Source organism: Taudactylus pleione, unplaced genomic scaffold (genome assembly GCF_031769625.1).
Source record: "Taudactylus pleione unplaced genomic scaffold, aTauple2 ptg000574l, whole genome shotgun sequence".
Lineage (NCBI taxonomy): Eukaryota > Metazoa > Chordata > Amphibia > Anura > Myobatrachidae > Taudactylus > Taudactylus pleione.
Window position 1 is genome coordinate 460,718 of NW_028284976.1, and position 18,537 is coordinate 479,254.

Sequence of the window (18,537 nt, forward strand, 5' to 3'; positions counted from 1 at the left end):
CGCCTTGATTAGGCGAGGAGCATGAACGCCAGAAGAGTTAAGCCAAATTCTTTCCTCCGGACTGTAGCCTTTCCAATCGATGAGGTATTGAAGACGATTGAAACGATGGCAGGAATGTAGGATTCTTTCGACTTTGAATTCTTCGACTCACTGAGTATTTACACCAGGAGTTTTGGGAAGAACTTTTTTCTGTTTAAAATTAGAGGCTTTAGGAGGGAGATATGGAAGGAATTCGGGACACGAAGAAATGGTGGTAGTCTTAATTTGTAGGCCAATGGATTTAGAGCTTTGATAACTGGAAATGGACCAATGTAATGGGGAGCCAGTTTTATAGAGGGAACTCGGAGTCTGAGATTGCGTGTGGAAAGCCAAATCATATCTCTAGATTGAAAACTTGGCGCAGCCCGTCTCTTGTGATCAGCAAATCTCTTGTATCGAACTGAGGCTTTGGTCATGGCTGAATGCACTTTCTTCCATATGTCAGAAAATTGTTGGAGAGATACCTTGGCGGCGTGAACATCCAATTCCGGGAGTAGTGAGAATTCTGGAACTCGAGGATGCTGACCGAACACTGTGAGAAAGGGAGTAGATTTAGTAGAAGCATGATAGTGATTGTTATGGGTGAACTCAGCCCAGGGGAGAAGCTCAATCCAGTCATCCTGAGAGGAATAGATGAAGGTGCGAAGGATATGCTCCAGGTCCTGGTTGACTCCTTCAGTCTGCCCGTTAGTTTGAGGATGATATGCGGTAGAGTAACTTCATTTCACTCTTAGGGCTGAACAAAGAGACCTCCAAAAGTTTGCCACGAACTGCACCCCTCTATCAGAGATAATCTAACAAGGTAGGCCATGTAATCTGAAGATCTTTTTTATGAAGGATTGAGCAAGTAATGGAGCAGATGGTACCTCAACAAGAGGTACGAAGTGGACCATTTTAGAGAATATCCACAATGACTCAGATTGTGTTGTGACCTCGAGATGGAGGAAGGTCAGTAATTAAATCCATAGATAAGTGTGTACATGGCTGTAATGGAATGGATAGTGGCCGGAGTTTCCCTGGTGGAGCTTGTCGAGGCAATTTGTGTTGAGCACACTTGACACATGAAGAGACATAGGATCTGACATCCACTTTCATTGTAGGCCACCAATAAGACCGCTGGATAAATTCAAGAGTCTTGTCCATCCCTACATGTCCAGAGAAATAGGAAGCATGTGCCCATTGAAGTAGCTCTCTGTGGAGGTTAGGAACAACAAAAGTTTTCCCAACAGGAGGTGTCGGAAGCAAATTGGTAGAAGCAAACGTAGTCGGTTCAAGATTGGATGAGACTGTTCCCAGGGTAGATCCGGGTCACTCTCCATGGAGCGAGAGAGTGCGCCGGCTTTGCAATTTTGTGATCGAGGGTGATTGGAGAGTTTAAAGTTGAATCTACAAAAGAACATCGCCCATCTGGCTTGCCGAGGGTTTAAACAATTTGCAGATATAGCAGGTTCTTATGGTCTGTATAAATGGTGATTGGAAATTGAGCATCCTCTAAGAGATATCGCCATTCTTTGAGCGCCAGTTTTATGGCGAGCAGCGCTTGGTATCCCATAGAATAGTTTCTCTCTGCTAGCAAGAATTTCTGGGAAAAGAATCCACAGGGATGAAGCTTTTCACCTTCGAATCTTTGGGAGAGAACTGCTCCGACACTTTCTGAGGAGGCATCCTCTTCCAGGATGAATGGTCGAGTTGAATTTGGTTGCAGAGATGAACGCTTGTTTAAGGAGTTGAAACGCGGAAGTAGCTGCAGCAGACCATTTAGTTGGGCTGCACTTTTGCAGGTGAGGGCTGTGATAGGTGCTACCAATGTTGAGAACCCCTTCACAAATTTGCTGTAATAGTTGGCGAAGCCTAAGAACTGCTGTATGGATTTCAGGGAGGACGGAAGAGACCAATCAAGAATGGCTTGTAGTTTTGAGGGATCCATTTGGAGTCTCATTCCAGAGATGATGTACCCCAGGAATGGTACACTTGACACTTCAAATAGACATTTCTCCAGCTTGCAGAAGAGTTGGTTGGAGCGTAATCTCAAAAGGACCTCTTTTACCTGATCCCGATGACTCAGATCCTGAGAAAAAATCAAGATGTCATCCAAGTAGATGACCACACACTTGTACAGGAGGTCTCGGAAAATTTAGTTGAGAAAGAATTGGAAGACGGCGGGGCATTTCAGAGGCCGAAGGGCATAACGAGATACTCATAATGCCCATCCCTGGTGTTGAAGGCTTTTTTCCATTTGTGTCCGGAGCGAATACAGATCAAATTATAGGCCCCTCTTAAGTCAAGCTTGGTGAAAACTGTGGCTCCTTTAACCATGTTGAACAATTCGGTTATGAGCGGAAAAGTGTAGTGATTCTTAATGGTTGTGTCGATAAGACCTCGATAACATACATGGGCGAAGACCACCATCTTTTTTTTTTACAAAGAAAAATCCAGCCCCAGCTGGAGATGTAGAAGATCGAATTAAGCCTTTACTTCAATTTTCCTTAATGTACTCCGATAAGGCTTGAGTCTCGGACAAGGATAGTGGATATATTCATCCTCGGGGATGATTTTTCCCAGGGATCAAGTCAATAGGACAATCGCAATGGGGAGGTAGTAAATCCGTGTTCTGTTTACTAAAGATGTCTTGGAAATTCGAGTAGGACTTGGGCAGGCCCGCAAGACCTTGTAGAGTAGAGGATCGAGCCGGTACTACCCGATGAAGGCAGTACTTGAAACAAGCAGATCCGCAGGAGGTTATCTGCATAGAGGACTAAACAATTTGTAGAAAATGTTCCTGTAGCCAGGGTAGGCCGAGAACTAGGGAATGAGAGGCTTTGGGAATCACTAGGAAGGGTAATTTCAGAATGGAGCACCCCAATGGTGAGTTAAAGTGGCATAGTACCATGAGTGATGGTACCACTTGTAATATGATTACCATCAATGGCGGTTAACATGATAACTCGGGGCAGTGCTTCAATGGGAATTTGATGTTTGAGAACAAAGTCCGAAGTCACAAAATTCCCTGCAGCTCCAGAATCCTATAAGGCTAGAACGACTTTGGATTCCTTGGAAAGCTCCAACTGGGTTTGAATGGTAGAATCAGACTTCCTAAGTTAGTCAATGGCCACTACTAACTTAACCTCTCTGTCATAAGTTAGGAGGAGACGTTTCCCGGATGGATGGTACAGGATTTAACTAGATGTTGAGCCGTACCACAGTACATGCAGTACATGCAAAGATTCTCTTTCTGTCTTTTTTGCTGCTCTTCGGCCAACAAATGAACACGATTAACCTGCATGGGCTCTTCACCCACGGGAGGAGAAGGTAAACGAGAAACTGGATGTGGTCTTCCACTGTCGAATCTGCCTCTTTCCAGGGCACACTCTCTATGTCGTAGATCCACCTTATTGCAGAGAGAAATTAAATCATCCAATTTTGGTGGAAGGTCACAGGAAGCCAGATCATCTTTGAGCCTCTCAGAAATCCCACTCCAGAAGGCTGCAATGAGGGCATCCTCATTCTAATTGAGTTCTGAGGCCAAGGTTCTGAATTGAACAACATACTAACCAACAGTTTTGCTGCCTTGCCGGAGATGTAGAATATCTGTCGAGGCGGAGGTGGTTCTTCCAGGTTCAACGAAGATCCTGCGAAACGTGGAGATGAATTCAGGCTTGTTAGAAAGTAATGGATCAGATTTTTCCCAGAGAAGCCCAATCAAGTGCTTGCCCAGAGAGCAGAGAGATTATGTAGGCTACTCGGGTTCTGGCTGTCGGGAAGTTGGCCGGCTGAAGCTCAAAGTGGATCTCGCACTGGTTTAAAAAACCCCTGCATAGGTTGGGGTTGCCATTGAACTTGCATGGAGGAGCGAGTTGGAGTCGAGCAGAAGGTGGTGCTAAAGGCGGAGATGACTCAGAGGAAGAAATTGCAGCTTGAGCGTTAACTGGAGCAGGGTTTGACAAAAGAGCCTGTACGCTATCCAAATGAGACAACATATCCTGAATGAATTGGATATGTTGTATTTGGGAGGTTTCTTGTCTTTCCAGACGGGATAGAACATCCTGAGAGGAATCTGCACCAGATCCCTGACCACTTGCCAAGTCCACTGGGCCAGTGCAAACTGACACAGTCAAAGGTATTTGGAGCTGGGTCTTGGACCTGTCTTGTTCAACTCGGATGCTCTCTGGAGGAGACTAGGTTTAATGAAGTTCCTGCACATGAAGGTTTTATTGGCTGAAGGAGCCTAAGAGTAGTTACTGAGGCACGGCTTAACTCAGGGAGGACTGGTAGGTAACTGGACTCCAGGTGAATGGAGGACAGCTGGATTGTCACCGGTTAGGACCAGGAGGTAACTGGACTCCAGGTGAATGGAGGACGGCTGGATTGTCACCGGTTAGGACTGGGAGGTAACTGGATTCCAGGTGAATGGAGGACGGCTGGATTGTCACCTGTTAGGACCGGGAGGTAACTGGACTCCAGGTGAATGGAGGATGGCTGGATTGTCACCGGTTAGGACCGGTAGGTAACTGGATTCCAGGTGAATGGAGAACGGCTGGATTGTCACCGGTTAGGACCGGGAGGTAACTGGACTCCAGGTGAATGGAGGACAGCTGGATTGTCACCGGTTAGGACCGGGAGGTAACTGGACCCCAGGTGAATGGAGGATGGCTGGTTTGTCACACAGAGTATAGGTACTGAGGATTCAGCAGATACACTGGGAGCACAGTAAGAGAGCTCAGTAATAGACTGAAAGTCCTGTTGCAGTGGCAACTTGCTAGTGGGACAGGAGGTCCCTTTATACAGACTGCTGGGAGCTGACTGGCCAGATTCAGAGGGGAAGCTGCTCCATTTGTGGAGACAGCATCACATGCCCTGGTCCAAGATGGCTGCACCCATCTACTTTGGTGAGCGGCAGCTGATCCATGTGAGACGCCAGACCCACTGCAGCAGAGGGACAGCAGAGACTGACGGAGACCAGAGGAGGAGGACGCCACTGCCGCATCGTGGGGAAGCCAGAGCACATCACCTACACCCACATCCCAAGGAGGAGACACAGACGGAGCCAGCCGGAAACGATGCCGCAGCCTCCTGTGAATGTCACGGGAGAGTGCCCGCAAAGGTAAACAACGGGGTCTGACTCTGGGGTCTCGGTGGCATGTGACAGAGGGAGGATTTACATTGTGCAATGTCAGTGGCAGCAGTTGTAGAATCTGGTAGTAGCAATGCTTTGAAGGAGGTGACATCAACGAGAAGCTTTTAGAACAAAATATCATCAAATATACTGTCTTATGCTGCCCATCCATTAACGATGCGGGGGACGACGTCTCCCGCGGGGTGAACTGCATATACTGAACGTTCAGACGTTCAGTGTATGCAGATCAATCATCCCCGAACATGGCAACCTGATGGCGGTCGTCAGGTTGACCGTCATGTTCGGGCAAAGATTGATGTTAAAAACGACCAGCGGGCGTGCGCATCGCTGGTCGTTTTTATCCATTTACTGCCCGATTTGCGGGCGATTACCAAGCGATGGAGCGATAACAACCATCGATATCGCTCCATCGCTAGGTATAATAGCCTAGTGGATGGGCAGCATAACTGTCAGTTTCACATAATTATTGCTGTATTACATATTTGTTCCTGTGGTTGTGACAGAGGACCCGATTCAGATATGTACATAAACCCGATGGTTTACATACATATCTGATGGTGGGGCATCTGCACATGTGCAAAATGGGTCCTGCGCATGGACTATGCTGTGATTGGTTGGGGGCGGAGAAGGGGCAGAGATTTGGTCCGTTCCACCAAATGGAGGTAGGTCATCTCCATTATGTGGGAGTGCCACAATGGGTGTTTTTGAGGGTTACCCACAAATATATTGTATCCCCCAGATGTATTATGAAGTGATCACAGCAGATATCTCTGATATTTGCTGTGGCCTGTCCATTTCCGACATCAGCAGCAGCCCCCACAGGTTTCTATGCAGAATCCAATGCTATCGGATCTACCAAGCTCCGGCAATGCCCGCCATGTATACCTGCTCTGTAGACTGCACATTTGCAAGAGTCTGGCACAGGAGTGCAATTATTGATAAATTGGTCTGTAAATGAGGTAATAGCCATTAGTTAGATACATAATGTTTTATTTCTAGTGATAAGTGTTTTTATTATAAAACTGTGTGTTTAAGTGATACTTTTTAAATTTGGCATAGAAATAAAGAAAACTTATGAATGGTACTTTATACTTAATAATTTCTCCTTATCACCAGTTGTAAAGCACAACGGAATATTCTGGCTCTGTGTAAGAATATGTTACTAATAATCATCTCCTAAATCTTTTATATGGGCCCTTTGTGCTTGGAAATTGATAAAAGACTAAGCATGATTACATGTGGAGAAGTGATACTCACTCTCTTTGACGGCACTCACACCACTACACTACAAGTCCACAGCAATAATAGGACTACAATGAAGTGCAGTTCAAACATCTGTATATTGGGCCTAATTCAGAGATAGACCCTACAGCAAATTTGTACCCAGCGGCTGTGCATGAATATGTAAGTGTCACAGCTGCCTGGATTTGTATTGAGAGGCCCACCTGCAAATTCTCAGATCTAAGAGAATGTGTACAAAGATGCAGCATCGGTTGCAGACTCTTTGGTATTCGGCCTACTGAGTAATTCTGTGGTCGAACAGAATGGCCGCATGGACTGAGACCCTGTAGCCATTTTTATTGCAGACGGGAATGCAGATGCAGCCGGTAATACACTCCAAAAATGGTTGTGACATGCCTGACTTTTTGCAGTCACTCCCTGTAATCTCCCCAAAATGCTCTCTGACTGTCAATCACTCTACGGGAAAATAGTCGTTGCCACTGCCGACGGTAATGAAACTTGATGCATGTGCAGTGTCACCTCAGATGCATGTGCAGTGTCACCTCAGACGCATGTGCAGTGTCACCTCAGAGTGTGTGCAGTGTCACATCAGACGCATGTGCAGTGTCACCTCAGACGTATGTGCAGTGTCACCTCAGACGCATGTGCAGTGTCACCTCAGACGCATGTGCAGTGTCACCTCAGACGCATGTGCAGTGTCACCTCAGACGCATGTGCAGTGTCACCTCAGACGTATGTGCAGTGTCACATCAGACGCATGTGCAGTGTCACCTCAGACGTATGTGCAGTGTCACATCAGACGCATGTGCAGTGTCACCTCAGACGTATGTGCAGTGTCACCTCAGACGCATGTGCAGTGTCACCTCAGACGCATGTGCAGTGTCACCTCAGACGTATGTGCAGTGTCACATCAGACGCATGTGCAGTGTCACCTCAGACGTATGTGCAGTGTCACCTCAGACGCATGTGCAGTGTCACCTCAGACGCATGTGCAGTGTCACCTCAGATGCATGTGCAGTGTCACCTCAGACGTATGTGCAGTGTCACATCAGACGCATGTGCAGTGTCACCTCAGACGTATGCACAGATTACAGAAATTTGCTCAACAGCATAAACATCTGCAATACGTCTATCTCTGAATGATGCCCTCTATGCTGAATTGTGAATCTGATCAACTTAATTCAATACTGTGATCAGATAAAAGTACCTGAGCAAGGATACATTACTTTAAGTCATTATTGAGACTAAGGGGTATATATATTAAAGTGCAGTTTTTTTAGTAGTAGAGATGTTGCCCATATTAACCAATCAGATTCTAGCTATTATCTTCTAGAAGTGCTAGATAAATGATAAGTAGAAACTGTAATAATGTTAAGTAGAACCTTCACTTCTAAAAACCCTCCTTTTCATAATCCTGAAACCCACAAATTGTCTAATGACATATCTTGAACTTATTATTGCAGGTCACGGCTGGCTCCACATGTGCAGTATTTGGATTGGGAGGCATTGGTCTCTCTGTGATTATTGGATGTAAAGTAGCCGGAGCTTCCAGGATTATCGCTATTGATGTAAATAGTGATAAGTTTGAGAAAGCTAAAGAGCTGGGAGCCACTGAGTGCATCAACCCAAAGGACCACAAGAAACCCATTCATGAGGTGCTGCTAGAGATGACTAATGGGGGAGTGCATTATTCTTTTGAGTGCATTGGAAACACTGATATCATGGTTAGTAACTAAAAGGTGAATTGTATTATTACGATGTGTTTTTCTAGTCCTGGATGTAAATGTAACTCTGAGAATATTTTTTTTCTTGTTTCATGCTGCTATATAATTGGTAGCCCGTAAGTGGTACCCATCTTACAATGTGGTCTATTGTACAAAATGGTGAAAATGTGTTATTACTTAAAGCAACCAATATGATGCATATCTTTTATTGTCTAACTTTCAGTAGGCAGGTGATAGGTCAAAGCTAATAATTGGTTGCTGTGAGTTACACTACATTTTCCATTTGTACAATGCTAGTACATTTCTGTGTGATGCATTATAATCGTAATAAACACACTAGAGTGTTAAGGCTGCATTATAAAATGAGTAATATACTGGCCATTGCATTCACTTAAAACAATCCATCACTATGATACTTAGACTAGGACAGCAAAACACAACACACTTATAACTCTTAATTTTAACTACAGTAATAATTTGACTCTCACACCAATTAAAATACTATTCTGAATATCAAGCCAGTGCAGCCATAGTTTTACTATTTACCATACCTGGTTTTTATACATTTTTGCCAAGATGTTCAGTTAACTTATTCACAAAGGAATCATGCCATTTTGGGAATGCTAAAACAAATCAAAATAACATTACATAATAACATTTTGTATAGAGCCCAAAGCTAAAATAGTATGCATTAGAAAAGTGTGACGTTTTACATTACATTGTAATATATACGTATATATATATAATATATATATATATATATACACAATCTCCAGTCACCTGGATAGGAGCACTCTCCAGTAAGTCAATAAAAGTCTTTGTTCAAAAGGTGATATAGTTTAATCAGAAAAAAGTTGCCACATAAATAATTGTCGACGTTTCGATTCCAACGGGAACCTTTTTCAAAACCGGCAAACAATGCATAAATGCACCATGTGTAATAATAATTCAAATTACATCTGAAGATGAAAATACAAAAAAAACAAAAGAACATAATCAGTACACATACTAAAAGGTATCATAATACCAATAGAGCAACAAATAATATAGGACACAGTGACACAGTCTCTCAGGCTCCATATTCAATCCATAGAAAACCACATATGTACTAGAGATACAGAGTCATTGAATGCATATATACATCCATACATACCAAGTAATTTTTCATAGGAGGAGGCTCTAAGTGATCTAGAACTTCACATATTTCAACCACCTGCATACTGGGGCTATACGCCACAATGGTCCCAATATATATGCACCACAGTCAGCTGGAGAGTTAGCACGTGAACAGCTCGCTGCCCCGGAGCCTGGCCGTATCCCGGAGCATTGATAACCTAGTGCGGTGTATTCGTCGACCTGGTAAGCGCTTATTTGGTATGTTTATATGTCTATGGCCAGAAGATTGACCTTTAGCCACCTTTTAGCTAACTTAGACCGCTGAGTGCTTTTATTGTATGACATGTACCAACATGGTTACAGCACAGGTCCTGTATATTGTGCTTATACAATCGATATTTTACTACATAGGTATCTTTGATGTATGCCAACTGGGACATATGTGGAGTGTAGCTCTGCTCAGAGGTGATGCTATGATATATGAAGTTGTTTTTTCATGTCAACCTGGTAAGCGCTGCCTTTTTTTTCCCATGTGCCTGTCTTTTTAGTAGGGTACTATTGTGTGAGGCTGATTATGAACCCATTGTAGGCTATTATACCTGGGGGACCATTATACGTATATCACATGCATTTTTATTTAAATAGTTTATTAGTTTTATTGGACTAGATATATAAAACAGTATTACATCTCAATGGACAATAGAATATAGAGATAAACAATAAGTCTCTAATACGTAAGAATTGTACATATCAAAAAATATAATAAACAACAAAAAGAAAGAAAAGTTCTTCCATGTTATAATAATTGAAGAGAACATCCTCATAAATTGCAATAAAACTATAGTATAATAACCGTGATATAGTAAAAGAAAAAGGTAAAGAGATAAAGCAGAAAAATAGGGTGACTAATAAAAAAAAGGGAGAAGATGGGGTAGGGAGAAAAAATATAAGTATAAATATAAGTGAGCCGGGGGGACAGAATAATACCAGAACAAAAGTAAATAAATCAAATAAAAAATAATGAATAAATAAGAAAATAATGAAACCGGATCAAAATTATGAATCATAATTCACGTGAGTCCAGGAAGGGTAACCTCCTGAAGGGAGTACCAGGAGGACCAAATAGAGTGAAACCTCTCCACTGAGTTAGTCAAAAGACTGGTAGTGTACTCCATTTTAGATATAAACCAAATTCTATTCAAGAGTTCTTGACGAGTTGGAGCATCAGGTTTTTTCCAGTTACGTGCTATCTGATATTTAGCTGCACATGAGATGTGAACAATCAATTTGTTCGGATTTTTAGAAACCTGGTCTACTGGAGCACACAGTAACAGGTTGGCAGGTGATAGAGAGAAAGGTATATTTACAACTGATGATATAAGGGTACGGACCATGTTCCAGAATGGAATAATTTTTGGACATGTCCACCAAGTATGATAAAATGTACCAATGTGGCCACATTGTCTCCAACACAGGTCAGAATTGTTAGGAAACATTTGATGAAGGTGCTCCGGGACCAGATACCATCTGGTAAAAACTTTATATGAGTTTTCTTTGATAGCTACACTAAGAGAACATTTGGAGATAGCGAGACGTATTATTTCCCAAGTATCATCTCCCAGTGGTTGTCCCAGGTCTGCTTCCCATGCGAGTTCGTGTATAGGGAGTGAGGGGGACTCCAAAACAGAATGGTAGAGAAAGGATATAGTGCCCCTATCAGTGGGTCGGTAAATACACAGTTTTTCTATTGAGGACAGTGTATGAGGCTGGGGGGTAGAAAGCACTGACGTAGCAAAGTGTCGGAGTTGTAGATATTGGTAGTGAGAGGAGTCAGGGATGTTATATGTCTGCTGAAAATCACCAACGTTTTGTGGAGCAAATTGTCCTATAATATGACGGATTTGTGTGATACCTGCTGCAGACCATATAGATGCCATAGCAGATGAGAGCCCTGGTGTAAAGGAAGGATTGTGCCACAGGGGGGTCTGAAGAGAAGGGTACTTGGAAAGAGCAAATTTTTTATTATGAGTGTCCCATGTAGAGAGTGTTAAAGCTACTGCAGGGGTTCAAAGTACGGACCTAGGTCGGTGTTTACGTGGTAGCCAGGGTAAGTATGAAACTAATTCCACCCCCACCAGAGCTCCCTCTAGATCTACCCATCGTTTAGTGAAAATAGGGGCATGCCAAGCCACCATTTGGCTCAAACCAGAGGCATTATTTACCGTAGGAGCATCGGTAATCCTAGTCCCCCATTCGATGATCATCTAGCTAAGACTTCCCTTCTAATTCGAGGCTTTTTATAATTCCAGACAAAATGACAGTACAACGATTGAAGCTGATAAAGAACTCTGGTCGGTACTGCGACCGGGAGCGTCTGAAACAAATACAACAACTTAGGTAAAACATTCATTTTAATAGCGTTTATATGGCCAATCCATGATATAAAGTAGGTCTTCCACTGTAGTAAGTCATGTTCAATAGACTTAAACAGTGGAGGATAATTAGCCTGATACAAACGATCATATGTTTTGGTAATATTAACCCCAAGATATGACAAGGAGTCTTTTCTCCAATTGAATTCAAAATTCAGCTGCAGCAGTTGCTTCAGATCTCTCGGGAGATGAAGAGGAAGAGCTTCCAATTTGCTATTGTTAATTTTGTAGCCTGATAAATCTCCATAGATAGATAGTTCATGAAACGAATTTTGTAATGAGATAAGCGGTTTAGTCAAGGTAAGAAGGATATCGTCCGCAAATAATGAGAGAGTTTATTGAGAGGTCCCAACAGTCACACCAGTAATATCAGGATTTATACGTATCCTTCTAGCAAGTGGTTCCATGATCAGTGCAAAAATAAGAGGCGACAATGGGCACCCTTGCCGTGTTCCATTGGTTATGGTGAATGGGTCTGAAAGCAATCCCCCAGCAAGAACAGAAGCAGTAGGGTTATAGTATAGGGCTTTAATGGCTTGTAAGAATTTACCTCTAAAACCAAAGGCGGAGAGCGTATGCATCATAAATGGCCAGGCGACCCTATCAAAGGCTTTCTCCGCGTCCAGAGCAAGCATAAGAGAGGGAAGTTAGTGTGTATTAATATAGTGAATAATATCCACTGTTCATCTGGTGTTGTCAAGTGCTTGCCTGGACGGGACAAAGCCCACCTGATCAGGGTGAATAAGGTCGGGTAATATGGGGTTAAGCCCAGTTACAAGTATTTTTGCAAAAATTTTTAAGTCGGCGTTAAGTAGTAATATGGGTCGCTAATTAGAAGCAATAAGAGGATCCTTGTTTGGTTTGGGAATAACTGTGATGGTAGCTTTAGTAGTAGATGGGTGAAAGGTTTCACCATCTAAAATTTGATTAAACATCTTAGTCAAGTGTGGAACTAAGGACTCTTGAAATGTTTTATAGTAGGATATGTGATAGCCATCAGGGCCAGGTGCCTTTGAAGGCTTTTGGGTTTTAAGAGCAAGGCGTGTTTCTTCCTCGGTAATTGGAAGTCCCAGCATTTCTGCCATTTGCGTGTCAATACCAGGAAGACCACAGGAGGAAAGGTAGTCAATGGTTCATGAATTAATGCTAGGATCCTCATTGGTTGCATCTGCAAGATTATATAATTGATCATGGTATGTATGAAAGATGCCATTTATGGTAGCTGGGTTATATTGAGGGACGCCATTCCTATCTTGTATGGCCTGTATGGCTGTTCTAGCCTTCCGGGATTTTAATCTATTGGCCAATAACGTGTCTGCTTTATTACTTTTTTCATAAAAGCGTTGATTGAGCCAGCGGAGGGATTTTTCCGTCTTTTCAGATAAAATGGCATTGAGGTCATTTCTGGCAGATGTGAGTTTTTTATAAATAAGGGAGGATGGATTATGTTTATGGGAGGTTTCTAATTGTTTGACTTCATCAGTCAGAAGAGACAGTTTAATTTTACGCTCCTTATTCCTAAAAGAGGCATAGCTAATAATGTGTCCGCGGATTACGGATTTGTGGGTCTCCCAAACCAAGGGTGAGCAAGGAGATTCCGCCAAATTAGTAGAGAAATAGTCAGCTAATGCGGATCTAATCCTAGTCTGAAATTGTGGGATCTTCAGGAGGGTTTCATTTAATCGCCAAGATGGCCTGGATGCAGGCGTATCAAGAAGATCGTAAGAGGTTGTGAGGATAGAATGGTCCGACCATGAATTAGGCGTAATAGTTGAGTCTAGGAGATGTTTGGAAGCTTGAGTACAACAGAGAAACAAACCGATCCTAGAATATATATGATGGGGGGAGAAGAAAAGGTATAGTCTCGAGAAGATGGATTGAGTGCACGCCAGGCGTCAAAGAGTCCTGAGTCCCGAATATGCTTATTAAGGGATTTAGTGAGCCAATTTATATGGGTACTATTTGAAGAATGTGACTAATCTAGGTCTGGATTAAGAACAGCATTGAAGTCTCCACCCACTATGAGATATCCCGCTCTCCGTTTATTTAAGACCGAAAAAAAGGAGTTAAAAAATTAAATCTGACCTGTGTTGGGAGCATAAACATTAGCTATTGTCACCTCTAAGTGCCCCAGTTTTCCAGTTAGAATAACGAATCTACCGTCCGAGTTTGTGAAAACAGAGTGTTGAGTGAAAGGAAGTTTATTATTAATTAGAATTGCAACACCATTATGTTTGCTTGAGCTTGAAGAATATAACACAGTGGAGAAGTTCTTAGATCAAAGAGTTGGGTGGCAGGGAGCGTGGAAATGGGTTCCTTGTAGTAGTAGTACTATTCCGGCTTTAAGGCCACGAACAGTGCGGAAAAGCAGTAAATGTTTTTGAGGGGTATTAAGACCCTTAACATTCATGGAAACAACAGTGAAGGGCATCTTGACAATTTCAATGAGCCAAATAAAAAGGGAATGAAATAAAAATAACAGTAAATGAAAAAAAAACTAAAATCCCGACTCGCTCAGGAGGAGAAGAAAAAGAGAGAAAAGAAAAATGAGAAAAAGAAAGAAAAAAAAAGGGTGGGGGGGAGAGATCAGGAAAAGGAAAAATAAGAACGGAGTCTGAATGCGGAATCCACGAATCCAGTGTAGGTTAACACATACAGAAATTAGGACTAAAGAGTCCAAAGAGGTAAACAGGACTTGGTCTGCTTAGCCTCTGGGAAAATAGTATCTATAATTAAATGAGAAAAGTAAAAAAAAAAGAAAAATATATAGTTAAGTTATTGTGTATCAAATATATCCGACATACAGCTTAAACAAAAAAAAAAAATACAAATCAGAACTAGGTAGAGCAAAATAGATCTTAAACCCTCTCGGTGTGTGCCAACATTTTAAACATTGCAAGGCCTATAATAGTAGAAAAATACACATATTAAGAATAAAAAATAATGCTACTAAAAATGATGATATCAACATAAGACATAACACAGTACTTGCAATTAGTGATATTGAATAAACCTAATAAATGAAACATGAAATAAAGATAAGCAAGTGGTGTATTACCTAAGAATAGATAGTAATTTGTATTCCTAGTCTACATCCCACTTGTCTGATTACAAACAAGAAACAGTGAAATATATAAATTCCACGAGTGATGTCAACAATCTACATATAGAGGAAAAATATGACAAATATACAATTTGTGTAGTAGTACAATACTATGAATAAAACCTGCAAGGAATAATCAATAACAGGTGGTATTGTATTTGCACCAATAAAAGTAACAAGGCCCTTGTGGTAGGTAGAAGGACTCTATCAATAAAGAGTGGGTAGATTCAAGGGTTATCTCTAGAGGAGTGGTCAGGGGGACCTGATTCTTCTAAGTGCATCAGGAGGTCTTTCCGCTCTCAATGGTCCCGTATAACGATAGTTTTGCCATGAAGATCAACTATAAGCTTGAATGGGAACCCCCATTGGTAACGTATTCCAGGATCGCGTAGGGCCTCTGTCAAATCCCGAAGTTCTCTTCGTTTAATAATTGTCGTGGGTGCTAGATCTTGATAAAAATTGAAGCTTAGTGTTTTCGTAGAGAATATGAGGCTTGCCACGGGTCGGAGCTAGGACAGCTTCTCTATCTTTGAAGCTAAGGAATCTCATGATGACATCTCTGGGGGATCACCCTCCCGAGGTTTAGGTCGAAGAGCCCGATGTGCCCGTTCCAATGTGCCGAGACCCCAGGTCAGGGAGAAGAAAGGAAAACAATCTGTGTAAATAGGGTTCTAAAGAGTCCGGCGTAATGGATTCAGGAACATTGCGAATTCGAAGGTTATTTCTTCTCTCTCGATTTTCAAGACCTTAATTTTTCATGCGGAGATCAGAGAGTACCTGAGCAATATGATCTAGATCTCTATGGGTATCCGTCTGAGCTTTGTGGAGAATGTCCTGACGGGATTCCAGTTTAGTAGTCCTAAAGGCTAGGGAGGAGATATCAGACCTGATAGATGTGACGACCTTGTCGAGTTTAGTCTCCAGGGATTCCTTAAAGTCACTGGGGAAGGGTTTGTTGAATCCGCACAGGAACAAATATAATTTAACTCTGAATTAATCACTTACAATAATTTTATAACCAGTTTATTCATCATTTCTAGTGGGTGTTATCCCCTATTGGTTGGATATAGCTGGTGGTGCACCATAGGAAAAGTACAAAGTACTTATATATAGAGTGTTGAATCACATAGAGATGACTCAACATAAGGAATTTTCCTTGGGTTGATGCAATCTTATATGAAATTTTTTTTTGTATTGTTTAAAATATAACTTTTATTTAAATATATTTAAAAAATTCTTGTTTTATACATACAAAACACAACACATATGCAGACAATATACGCACATATATTACAACATTTTGTTTAAAGAAAAGAAGAATATTCTTTATATTGAGAAAAATATATATGGCTCAATACATTTTTTACCTTGAACAATAAAGTGAAATATTTAAACCACTGAAACAATCTGTCCTATATCATTATGTGGCATATGTATTATTGCCAATTATCAGGTCTTTTAACATATAATTTAATCACCAAAAATATTTTTTTATATATATGTTAAGTATACTTTCCCAGTATCATAGTTCGTATATAGGAGTGGTTTGTATGCTGCAGACTTATCACACCCTCATAATTAACCCTTGAGGAGGTTACAAGGTTACATCACAAAATAATTGCTGAAATTGGAATGTAAATGGATCTTTAAAATGGGATCATTGATACCTAACGGTCTTAATGAATCCAACAACTATGGAATGTTTCTGCCAGTATAAGTTCATGAATGTTTCCTTATCACCCCTAAACTCAATCATCAATTAACATTCTAGAAGAAATAGTATCGATTTATATGAGTGAATTCTTGTTTCACATAAGTTTAATACTATTTTCTCTCCTTTCTCCTGTCTTTTTCTTTCGCATAGATACATGATTAATTTCTTTCTTTCTTATAGTCCTATCTTTATTCAATTATATATACTACTCTACATTAAAACATTTATGAGTGTTATAAATATAGTAAACAAGTTTATATATACTCATGGAATTGTGATATCTAATAATGTATACTGGTCCATATTAATATCTACATATCATCTAGCATATGATCTATCATGAGATGGGATAATTTTATATATATATAATATGATAATGAGAATCACTCAATAAAATAATTGATACAATTGTGTTTATTAATTTTGTTCTCTATAAAATAAATCATCAAAATTTTCCATAACACGTATATATTTCACATAGGTATTATCACTATATACTGTTTTTTTCATATATTTTTAATAATAATAATTTCACTATTAAGCACCCCTTTCTTCACTTTGTTGAAAATACATATAATTATTAGAATGTTAGACACTATTACACTTTATATTCTATATATTTTAGTATGTTTAATTTCCCCCTTTTTTATTATTATTAATTTTATTTTTAATTTTATTTTTTATAACTCTTATCTTAATCATATTTAAATCACCCTACACAAAATTATAATAATATAAATTCTATTAGGTAGTCACTACATAAAGGGACATTATTTTGATGGTTTTTTCATTGTTTTTCATTGTCATTTAATAAATTGTTATTCATCTTAGATAGTTAGACTGATAATATATACTCTCTAGCCTTTATATGTTTATGATTGTCATGGATGGGGTAGATATACAATCAAAATGTAAATCTGTTTAGCTAATTAAGTCTATACCTGGTTAATTAATGGGGTTTCCTATATTGTAAAAACTCTTTTTTATTTATCATCCCTTTTTAATTTTATTAATTTTATTGTTTTTAATATTGTAAACTATTAAATAGCACTATACGTTTAGTCTAATAACTTTCTTTCATGAATTGGAGTAATTATATCCTGATAATAATGAGGCAATTAGCACATCCCCCCAGGCTATTTAAGGAGAAGCTGTCACAGGGAGAATGTAGGCTCCGATGTGAACAAGCTCTCCAGTGAAACGCGCGTCATCATCAGCCAGCGCCGGGAGATTGCTCCCGCACACCCCACCCTTGTTCGCTCACCGCATCAGGAAATAAAGGTATTTCTGTCGGCTCTCTCATCCCACTCTCCCCGGCGGCTCTGCCCTGCACTGTGGTATACACAACAGGGGGACACCGGAGTTAGCAGGGACAGCAGACACCGGCTCTATGCTCTCCTCTCCTCCATCTCCCTTTCTTCTACTCTGCACTTAGGGGGTCTCTGTCTCTCTCTGATCCGTCCAATACCACCTGGTAAATGGAGATTGGGGTGAGAGGTCTTCCCTCAATTAAGGCAGAGTTCTGTTACAAATTTATTTATAGCTTTTTCAGATTATTACAATATATTTTTCATAAATTTTAATAGCGGTGCGTTGTATACATATTATTGTATGTGCTCTCTCTATATATATTTAATGTGCAGAAATTTCAGGGCACTGTTTATTACAAAGTATCTTATGTGGTGATTAATATCACATTGTATACATGCTTCTGATAAACAACTATGTTACCATCATTGTATGTACCTAATGTGTAACAATTACAGGGCACTGTTTTTTCATAAAATCTTCTATAAATAGTATGACTCATGTTCATGTTAGGGACTACTATATTTTTTGAGAGAGGATTATAACTACGGAGCAGAACTATACAATAATGTTATTTTATATGAACAATCACTTTCCTTTCTCCTGATAAATTACAAGGGTTAATTATGAGGGTGTGATCAGTCTGCAGCATACAAACCACTCCTATGTACGAACTATGACACTGGGAAAGTATACTTAACATATATATAAAAAAATATTTTTTG

General features: G+C 40.5%; 1 protein-coding gene across 2 annotated transcripts in view; it reads left to right on the forward strand.

Annotated features, from left to right (window-relative positions):
• LOC148481538 (alcohol dehydrogenase 1-like) overlaps positions 1-18,537 on the forward strand; it is a 207,057-nt gene that overhangs the window by 137,825 nt on the left and 50,695 nt on the right. For both annotated transcript variants that reach the window (XM_088453272.1, XM_088453273.1), the window contains one exon: positions 7,879-8,139. In XM_088453272.1, coding sequence (XP_088309398.1) covers positions 7,879-8,139 — 261 coding nt within the window. The remainder of the gene's footprint in view (positions 1-7,878; positions 8,140-18,537) is intronic.